At 43.4% G+C, this 11,584-nt stretch overlaps 1 protein-coding gene across 1 annotated transcript; it reads left to right on the forward strand.

The window, feature by feature from the left end:
• Positions 5,440 to 6,241, forward strand: LOC110433602 (uncharacterized mitochondrial protein AtMg00820-like). The gene is made up of 2 exons (XM_021456075.1): positions 5,440 to 5,824; positions 5,883 to 6,241. The coding sequence occupies exons 1-2, from the start codon at positions 5,440 to 5,442 to the stop codon at positions 6,239 to 6,241; spliced, it is 744 nt and encodes a 247-aa protein (XP_021311750.1).

An 11,584-nucleotide genomic window follows, 5' to 3' on the forward strand; every position in this document is an offset into this window, starting at 1 on the left:
AAAATGTGCACTTCTCAAGGTTAGCAAATAATTTTTCTTTTCTTAGCACATCCAAAACTTGCTTAATATGATCAACATGTTCCTCCAATGTCCTGCTGTAAATTAGAATATCATCAAAGTAAACAACAACAAACTTTCCAATGAATGCTCGCAAGACATGGTTCATCAATCTCATGAACGTACTAGGGGCATTGGTCAAACCAAAAGGCATAACTAACCATTCATACAGCCCAAACTTTGTTTTAAAAGCAGTTTTCCATTCATCTCCAATCTTTATTCTAATTTGATGGTAACCACTTCTCAAATCAATTTTAGAAAACATCATAGAACCACTCCATTCATCAAGCATATCATCTAGCCTAGGAATAGGATGACGATAACGAACGGTGACGTTGTTTATGGCTCTACAATCTACACACATCCTCCAAGAACCATCTTTCTTTGGCACCAAAATCACAGGAACAGCACAAGGACTTAAACTTTCTCGCACATATCCTTTATCTAAAAGTTCTTGTACTTGCCTTTGAATCTCCTTGGTTTCTTCCGGATTGGTGCGGTACGCCGGACGGTTTGGAAGTGCAGCTCCAGGGATGAGATCAATTTGATGTTCAATACCGCGCAAAGGAGGAAGCCCAATAGGTGTTTCCTTTGGAAAAACATCGTCATAGTAACGTGCAACAACACTAGGGACAGATGTTAAGTCATGAGCTGAAAGCAATGTGTCCTTGCACACAAGTACAAATAGTACTTGATCTGGGTTTTTCCTCACATCTCTCATTTCAGATTTGGTGGCTATCATCACGAAGTTCTCTCCCTTTTTTTCTATCATCTCTCATGTTTGGCTTGTGACTCTCACTCACTGATTTGTGGAGGGCACTCAAATTATTTTTTCTCTCCTTCTTTTGCACTCTCATTCCTCACTTCGGAGCTCTTTTGCAAGTGCTCAGCTAGGATTTGCTGCGGTGTCATGGGTTTAAGAATCAACTCCTTGTTCTTCCACTTGATGGTGTATTGATTGGTTCTACCACAATGTAGAGACGATCGATCATATTGCCATGGTCTTCCCAACAGCATGTGGCACACTATCATAGGCGCCACATCACACTCTACAGTGTCAATATATTCACCAATCTTGAATGGAACTTTCACTCTTTGTGCAATCTTAATAGAACCTGAATTATTAAGCCATTGCACATGATATGGATGGGGATGTTTCAGCAGCTTCAACCCAAGCTTTTCAACCATTTCTTTGCTTGCAAGATTGTGGCAACTGCCACCATCAATGATCACTTTGACAACCTTATCTTGCACTTTAGCTCTAGTCTGAAAAAGATTGTGCCGCTGTCCATTTTCAGCATCGCTCATTTGTATACTCAAAATCTGAGTTACAACAAGAGCAACACCAGATTCAAATTCACAGATGTCCTTCTCAAGATTACTCTTACTTCCACTATCTTCTTGTTTTTCCTCACTAGCAGATTCATACTCCCCATGATCATTCACAATGATGGTTCTAGCGTTTGGACACTCTCTTGCAACATGACCACGACCACCACACTTGAAGCACTGAATTCCACTACTCTTGGTAGAAGAACCCACTGAGTTTGCTGATTTGAATTTCTCATTTTGAGCAGCCAACTCTTTGCTACTAGAAGAACCAAGGTTGCTAGATCGTGCACCACCGTTTGAGCTGGAAAATGTAGCTTTACTTCCACTTCCTTTGGGTGCAAATTTACTTCCACTTGCTGCACTCTTTGTGCTGAAAGATACTCCTCTAGTGGATTTCATATCCTGCTACAATTGCCGCTCAGCTTTGCTAGCTTGATGCACCAATTCAACAAGATTACGATATTGCTGAAATTCAACAATGCGCTGAATATTTTGATGCAGCCCTGACATAAATCTTGCAATTGTTTGCTCTTCATCTTCAAATACATTGGCTCTAATCATCGCCTTCTCCATCTCTTTATAATACTCATCAATACTGAGGCTTCCTTGCTTCAGATTCTGTAGCTTGTCAAATAAATCACGGCGATAATGTTTGGGGACAAATCTTGCTCTCAATTCTCTCTTCATTTCAGCCCATGAACGAACATCACCTTGACCAGCTTCTTCTCTTTCATTCAACATTTGCTCCCACCAGATTAGAGCATACCCATCAAACTCAAGAGCAGCCATGGCAACCTTCTTTCTCAGAATAATTATGCACACAAAAAATTTTATCCACCTTCAACTCCCATGTAAGATATGCTTCAGGATCAGATCTTCCTTCAAACTGGGGCATGGTGAATTTTAACTTGCCAAACCTCTCTTCATTGTGCTGATTACACCTACGATTTCTTCGGTGACGACGATCATCATAATGGGGCTGTTCATCCTCTTCTTCAGTTTCACTTTCTTCCAATCCAATACCTCTCCCATGTCCATGACCAGCACCTCTACCACCATGATCATGTCGTGGAAAAGGAGGTCTTCTTGCATTGGCAGCAGCTCGCTCTCTACGCCGTTCCCTTGCACGACGAGCAGCTTCTCCTTCGCTTTCTTCAACTTCATCTTCATGGTGACTGCCATTTGTATTATCATGAGGATGAATTTGCAACCGGTTTATGAGTGCTTGAACATTATTTGTTAGCGTCTCCATGCTTTGTTTCATCTCATTGAATTGTGTCATGGTGACACAATCATCAATCTCCGGATGCTCAGACATCTTGCTGTAAAAAATTAGTGAAGGCAAAGCAACAATATATGTAGAATAGGGAATTATATGTGGAATCTCACAATCTCACCTCTCTTACCAACCGAAGCTCATGTGAGTTCCCCGCAGATTACAACGGCCAATGCGAGGTGGTAACCAAGAATGATGGTTGGGAGAATCCAAGATCAGTATTTTCCTATGACGGAGGGTTATTTGTGGAGCTTGGTGGGGATATATTTCACAAGGAATGCAGTCTGAATTCTTGATATTGTAAAGTTAAACCACAATCCAAACTAGAAGTTCAATGCCTAGTGCTGACCACAAGATATGAGTGATGTAAATAGATCAAACACACGCGCAAAGATAATTCAGATTTGATGCAAACAAGGAGTATGCCTAGGATGCAAGTGTTGCAATCAAACCCAAGCAAAATTTTGCACCAAAGATGGATAATGACTGATTGTGTGACTTGATATAAAATTCAGAACTTGAGCACATAAACAGAGTGAACTTTCTACTCTTTCTTCACAACTTTTCTTCCTTAACTCTCCTTTTTTTTCACTTTCCTTTTTTTTGATACTCTGTTTTTTTATAACTAAGAACAAGAGCAGATATAACACTTACACACACTTTTTTTTTGAAACAAGACACAACCGTCAGCGTTCTAACTTGATAGGCTCAAAGTTTACGCGAAGGATGATACCGGTTTCAGATTTTCTTTAGGGATTTGTAGATATAAAAGAGGGACAAAGGACACACAAAGGATATGATGATCAGCAACCAAACAAATCTCTAATGGACTGAAACTTAACCACACTCACAAGAAAAACAGATTGAAACAAAGAGCTAATGCAATTTTTTTAGCTTTTTGGTGGATAGGACGAACAAGATATATATATGTAGCTAAGGGTAAAAATCCTACCGTGGAAACTTGAGCTTTGATACCAGATGCTGAGGTCATTGTCCCGATCTTCACGACATAGGATAACTAGCTGAAGATCAGCCGATAACTTGCTGCCAGCAGCGAGGATAACTAGTGCAACCTGACGACACGCACAAGGAGCCAACCACCGTCTCTATACGGCAGCCTGAACCAAGGATTCGCCCAACCACACTCTCAAAGAACCAACCTACGCAACCTGAACTCGAGGATCAGGAGCACGGATTGGGTGCCGATGACACTGCCGCTTCTGTAATCTCCGCGAAGGAAAACACAAGAGCAAAGGGGTAGAGATCTCTCTCTGAAGTTGTTACCACACAGCTGAACAAAGTGGTTTATATTCTCAATATCATAAGTCTTAGATTACAATGAGTCTTAGGGGGTATTTATACTAGCAACAGCCCTGCTAGATAGTTATGAAAACAAAATAGAGTTTCTGAGGGAAGGCAATGTGAAAGGTCCCCTCGAAATGGATTCCCGAAGTGGCTTCGCGTGACTATTGGCCTCCAGAGCAGTTTCCAATAAACTGACCATAACTTTTTATTGGAAGTCCAAATGACATGTGGTTTGTTGCAACAGAAAGTTAACTTGATAAGCTTTCACTCCATGTGCAGCATGTACCAAGAAACCTGGTAGATTGGTACAGTTTTGCACGGCAACTTGAACTTCATGCAGACTGATGACTCGATGACCAGTGTCGACTAAAACAGGTCGGCAGCTTTACTGGCATTACCAAACAGGTCGGCACCGGCGGCATTAGAAAGTAGACTCGAAGAGCTTTCCAACAAGTGCTCATGGGCCTTCATAGCATCTCAGAAGTGAGAGTTATGATCTTTTCTTTCAACTGGTCCGTTCTGCACCGCACTGGTCCGATCTGCCCTTCTTTCAAATGGTCCGTTCTGCACCGTGTTGTTCCAATCCTTGTGGTCCAGGTCACCTCCCTCCTCATGTGTATACCTAAGCACAACCAAAGTAGAACACTTAGGTAGTATAATATTCTCATTAACATTTTTTTTGATCGAAGTCAGCAAGGGAAACCCCAGCCTATTTTTTTATTCTTTTATAATGCAGATTTGTTTAAATTCGCTCTCACGGGGAGTCGAACCCAGGTCTGCTGGTGCTACTCAGGTGCTCTAACCACTAGGCTAGAGGCCCTTTCGCTATTCTCATTAACATTAATAGAACTCTCATAAAGTAGCGCGTTCACCTCTTGTTGTAGCTTCTTGGCTCGGCTACGTGTAATTGCTCCATCAATGGCTTGGGCTGGTGCCGGCGTAGTCGGTGTAGAGGTTGGCGTGGAATTAGAGGGAGCATGCTTGGTTGGGATGTCCTCATCACCCACTACTGAACATAAACTCAGCCCCGATCCACACCTTGTGTTCTCCTCGGCTATCCCATAGATCACCGCAGATATCGGTGCCTCGATCTCCAGACTCGGCGGATGATCACGTCCCGGCACGTCATATTCAACGAAGCCCGGTTCCCTTTCTCTTCCGACGAGTTTTAGGCCAAACTAGCCACAACTAGATTTGCTACAGTGCCGGATTCAACTCACTCCCCTACTTTTATTCAGTCTCAGCTACCCTCCCGTCAGACTCGAGAGCCGTAGCCTCGATCCGCATCACCAGCACCACCGACTCTGCCGGACACGCCTATCGTGTCCCTACAAGTCACCCAACTCCACCTGCCAATACTACCAAGCCCTCCCCTCCCCCTTAGGTCCTCCAACTGCTCCGCAATCCACAGCCCCGGCACTGCATCGCAGCCCCGGCTAGCTGCACCAGCACCAGCCCCATGCCATCCGATGGTCACCCGATCACGCATTGGGACCTTCAAGCCTAATCCACGCTACGCAATGCTCTCCTCCACTTCTCCATCACCTAGCCCCAAATCCGTGCGGATTGCTCTCAAGGATCCAAACTGGCTCGCCGCCATGGCCGCTGAGTTCGACGCTCTGCAACGAAATCACACCGGGCGCCTAGTTGATCCCCCGCATGGTGCCAACATTGTCATCGGGAAATGGGTCTTCAAGCATATGTTCAATCCAGACGGGACTCTCGAGCGGCATAAAGCCCGATGGGTGGTTCGTGGCTTCACGCAACAGCCTGGAGTTGACTTCGGCGAGACCTTCTGCCTCGTCGTGAACCCAGCTACAATCCGCATGGTGCTCACCATCGCCACCTCACGCAGTTAGCCAACCAAGCAGCTTGACGTATCTAACACATTCTTGCATGGCCATCTGAAAAGAGCAAATCTTCTGGCAACAACCGACGGGGTTCGTCAACGCCGCGCGACCCAATGTTGTTTGTCTTCTTGACAAATCCCTCTACGGTCTCCGACAAGCGCCCCGAGCTTGGTTCGAATGGTTTGCTGCCTTCATCAAGTTCCTAGGCTTCGTTGCCACCAGATCCGACTCGTCGCTCTTCACATTACGCCGCGGTGGTGCCACTGCCTACCTTCTTCTGTACATCGATGACATCATCCTCACCGGCTCCTCTATTGCGCTGCTCAACCTCATCATCGACAAGTTGCGCGCTGAGTTTGCCATCAGGGGCATGGCCGATCTACAATTCTTCCTTGGCATTGATGTACACTGCACAACATAGGGCTTCTTCCTCTCCCAAGAGCGCTACCCACCAACACCCTCGACCGTGCCGAAATGACCTCCTGCAAGCCGGTCTCTACACCGGTCGACGTCAAGTGTCGGATGGACGCTGATGGCACAGCGATCGATGACGCCACACACTACCGCCAGCTCGCCAGCGCCCTGCAGTACCTAACCATCATGCACCCTGACATCGCCTTCGCCGTCCACCAGATATGCTTGCACATGCATGATCCACGGGTGTCGCATCTTGTGTCGCTAAAACGCATTATGCGCTACGTCCGCGGCACGCCGTCGCTTGGGCCACACCTCCGTGCCTCCTGCAAACCTGAACATCACTGCATATAGCGAAGTGGACTAGGCGGGATGCCCAGAGACGTGGTGTTCGACCTCAGGGTTCTATGTGTTCCTTGGGGACACACTCGTCTCGTGGTCGTCAAAGTGTCAGCCGACTGTGTCGCGTTCTAGCGCGGAGGCAGAGTACCGTGCCCTGGTGAACGCCGCAGCTGAGTGTATTTGGCTTTGTCAGATTCTCGGGGAGCTATACTGCACCATCAACAAAGTGACTGTGGCTTTCTGCGACAACATCTTAGCCGTGTACATGTCCAGCAACCCAGTGCATCATAAACACACAAAACACATTGAGCTCGACATCCACTTCATTCGTGAAAGAGTTCAAGCTGGCGAGATGCGTGTTCTTTGTTGGGTATTTTAAACGCAAACAGAAAAATCCGCAAGCGCACGGATACCGATATAGCTTTCACCCGGGAGTATTCCAGAGTATCGATTTTCCACAGGGAACGTGAGTGTACTAATTAAGATTCAAGATCGCCCAAGGATAACTATATAATTATTTTTGGTGGGAAGAGAGAAAGTTTCCTGAGAGTTCTCTAATTGATCTAAGAATCAAGAATTACTTCAAAGATTATTTATTTCAGGACATCAGAACACTAACCACAGAAAGAGATGGGAAGGGGGCTAGGAAGCTCTCACTATGGTCCTACAAACACCGATCCGAACGAGGTGGAATACGTCGACCGTTAGGGCTGTCACTACCCTAGGGCTACCACAACAATCCGCAGGATTGGGTGCAATTCCAGGTAATTGCAAGACTAAACACCACGTCTAATCTATTAATTACTACTCTAATGTTGCAAAGATTAGAGCACTTGATGCAAGCGGAAATCCAATAAATAACTTGAATGCAAATAAAAGTAATTAAAGAACTTAGGAATTATGAATTGAAGAACCTGGAGAACGATGAAGAACGAACCAGTTGCTGCAAAAGTACAATGTTGAGGAAGATCTAACAGATCCGACTCCTCCTCCTCCGCTCTCCTCTTCTCTCTCCCTATCTAGATTACAACTAGAACTAACTAGAACTAGAACTAGAACTAGAGGAACTAGAACTAGAACTAGATGAACTAGAATTAGAACTAGATGAACTAGAGGTAGAACTAGATGAACTAGAGGGATCCTCTCTACTTGGATGAAGAATTGAAACCCTAACTTTGATTTTGTAGAAGAGGTATGATCTCCAGGGGCCAGGGGGCCTTGCTTATATAGTCTTTTTAGATGAATCTAGGCCGTCGGATCAAACCGACATTAATCGCACGGTTTTCCTTGATCCCTTAGGTCGGTGGAGCACGATCCGCGAAAAGGACTCTGATTGGGCACTGTAGCAGGGTGGGCGCCCAAGAGAGTAGGGCGGGCGCCCTGCCTCCGAGCCCGATCGCCTTCCCGTTCGTTCCCGTGGCTTCTGGAGTCTTCTAGATGGTATAAAATTGCGCGGCATGTTAATATCTCTATGTAAACCCGACGTGTGGGCCTTTCTTCCATATTTCCTGATAACCTCCTGCAGAAATAGACAAACACCAAAACTCATGGAATTCTGTCAGATAAAACCCTAAGTCTGGGTGTTGGTTGCATTTGGATCCTTTTCCATGATTAGTTGATGGTTAAATGTGAACATTAAGGACCGTCAACAAGCTCCCCCAAGCTTAACCTTTGCTCGTCCCTGAGCAAAGCTAAAATCAGCAAGAAAACAGGGGTTACTTTTATGCCTCTTACTACAGGGTTTTTAAGTTATCACTAAGGTCTTAAGTGATTGAAAAACAGAACGATCAAGTCAAGCACTACGTCTCAAGTTCTTTTGTCTTACCTTTGTTCTGGAGTTTTTTGTAAGTTTCCAAAATAAAACTGAGGCATTTGCCTTCTTCTCGAAAAATATATAAGTAGAGGTTTAAAAGTTTTAGCATACTTACTTTGCATTTGGTTATGTCAATGCTCGGAGCAAGGGAGAGGAATTTCATACTCCTAGATCAAGACCTTTGACCTTTTTGAAAAGTTTATCATCTCTTACTGGCATATCGCTTATTAGAGGGACCATGGGCTATCATTTTTTTCTTTCTCTTTTCTTCTTTTTTTTTTCAATTTGGGCACCAAGTACCCCTAATTCTACTATCGGACACATGTCCATTTTTTTCACTCAGGTGGGTATCTTTGTACCCCTAATTCTACTTCGGACACTTGTCCATTTTTACCTCTCGTCTCACTCTTTTTTTTAATCAAATTTTTGCATAGTCTCATGCCTCTAACGCAATAATACTTCAGAAGAGTGAATCTTTTATATTTTTAAAACAAAAAGATCTTGATCTTTGGAACATGATAAATCTCTCAACCAAAACTACAAGAATTAACAATGGCTTGAACAAAGCAAGTGTCCACAGTTTTAATATTTATACCTTATAAGACTCTAGGTATTATGTCAAACAGGATCTCATCATTTTTTATGAATTTTTAGATTTTCAAAAGATAAAATCTCCAGAACTCTAGCGAAACTTGGAACAAGTTAAATAGTAGCTCAGACCTTCTCATATCATGTTTGTCAATTACCTAGACTTGGATCAAACTTTCTTTTTATTTTATTTAAAACTTAGTATTGCACATAACTATTGTATATTACTCAAAAGAAAAACTTTGTTTGGTTTCATGGTTATGCATTTATTTATTTATTTATTTATTTTCGAATACTAGTAAATAAAACCAAGAAAGAAAAGTAATACTTATCTAGATACATGTGGGGGTGCCTCCCCCAAGCTAGATGTTGACATAGTCGTTCACTCTTGTGGCCTGCATGTTCAGCCTCACTCTTCTTAAGCCTCAAAATCCTGCACAACCCAAATAGACAACAAAACTCGTGGAGCATGTTAAGGGTTAGGTAATTGTCTAGAGCTTATGAGAGCTTAATGTGAGAATTCTACGAACTCAATCACATCAAGTTTCTCTACCAGGTTGTTTTGTGGCTCGAGATAGATTTTCAAGCGTTGACCATTTACCTTAAAAGTGTTACCTATGTCGTCTTGGATGGTAATGGCTCCATGAGTTGAAGTGTCAATAACCTTGTATGGTCCATCCCACTTACTTCGTAGCTTACCATGCCCAAAGAGCTTAACTCTTGAATTGAATAGTAGAACTTTATCTCCAGGCTTAACCTTGTGCTTGATTCTCTTATCATGTCATCGTTTTGTTCTCTCTTTATAGATCCTTGAATTATGGTAGGCTTTCTCTCTCCATTCTTCTAGCTCAGATAATTGCATCAGACGATTCTTGCTAGCGAGGTGGAGATCCGTGTTCCATTTCTTGAGTGCCCAATGAGCCTTAAACTCTACTTCCACAGGCAAATGACAAGTTTTTCCATATACAAGTTGATAAGGTGATATGCCTATGGGTGTTTTGAATGCAGTTCTATATGCCCAAAGTGCATCAGGAAGTTTGTCCTTCCACCCCTTACCCATCTCATCTACGGTCTTTTGTAAAATATTTTTGATTTGTTTGTTAGATGTTTCGGCTTGACCGCTAGTCTGAGGATGGTAAGGTGTTGCGACGTTGTGTCGAACTCCATGATCGGCTAGGTACTTTTGGAAGATTTTGTCGATGAAGTGGGAACCTCCATCGCTTATAACTATCCGTGGTATACCAAAGCGAGGAAAGATTACTTCATGGAACATTCTCTTGGCATGTTTTGAATCAGCTGATCGACAAGGTAGGGCTTCTACCCATTTGGACACGTAGTCCACAGCTACTAAGATATATTCGCAATTCCCAGACATAGGGAATGGCCCCATGAAATCAATGCCCCATACATCGGAAAGTTCTACTTGAAGATTACTTGTGAGAGGCATTTCATTTCGTGAGTTGATATTCCCATGTTTTTGACATCGGTGGCATCTCCTGACAAAGTCCTTTGTATCTTCATACATCGTTGGCCAGAAAAAGCCACTTTGCCAAATTTTAGCATGCGTCCGGAATGCTCCATAGTGTCCTCCGTATGGCGAGGCATGGCATCTTTCCATAATTTGAGTAGCCTCAGCCATAGGAACACACCTTCTCAAGAGTCCATCAGCACAGACTCGGAAAAGATATGGCTCATCCCAAAGGTGGAAACAACAATCGTGAAGCAACTTCCTTTTGTTTGTACCAGGTGGGACATAGCCTTTTACTATAAAGTTTACGATGTCTGCGTACCATGGATCTGCATGTGTTATCTTAAGCAGGGTCTCATCCCTTAGGTAGTCATTTATGGGAAGTTCATCATGTGTTTCCTTATATTGAAGCCTAGACAAGTGGTCGGCTATGGAATTCTCAACTCCCTTCCTATCTCGGATTTCTATGTCAAAGTCTTGGAGTAGAAGAATCCATCAAATTAGACGAGGCTTAGCATCTTTCTTAGTGAGGAGGTACTTGAGATCAGCATGATCTAAATAGATGATTATCTTTGCCCCCACTAAGTAAGATCTAAACTTGTCTATAGCAAAGACAACAGCCAAAAGCTCTTTTTCAGTTGTAGTGTAATTGAGCTGTGGTCTAGAAAAGGTTTTGCTAGCATAGGATATGGCATAATGCTTTTTTATCCTTGGTTTGTCCTAAAACGGCACCAACCGCAAAATCGCTAGCATCACACATGATCTCAAAAGGAAGATTCCAATCAGGTGGTTGGATAATCAGGGCTGAGATGAGTGCTTTCTTAAGAGTTTGAAAAGATTCATGACACTCATCACTAAAGATGAAAGGTGCATCCTTAGCTAGGAGACTAGTTAGGGGTCTAGCAATTTGAGAGAAGTTCTTGATAAAGCGTCTATAGAACCCTGCATGTCCCAAAAAGCTACGGATTCCTTTCACATTCGTGGGAGGTGGAAGTTTTTCAATAACTTCAATGTTTGCTTTGTCCACCTCTATACCACGTTCGAACACTTTATGTCCTAGCACTATTCCTTCCTGAACCATAAAATGGCATTTCTCCCAGTTCAGGATTAAGTGCTTTTCTTCACATCGCTGCAAGACT

The sequence above is a fragment of the Sorghum bicolor genome, chromosome 3 (assembly GCF_000003195.3).
Source record: "Sorghum bicolor cultivar BTx623 chromosome 3, Sorghum_bicolor_NCBIv3, whole genome shotgun sequence".
NCBI classification, from domain to species: Eukaryota; Viridiplantae; Streptophyta; class Magnoliopsida; order Poales; family Poaceae; genus Sorghum; species Sorghum bicolor.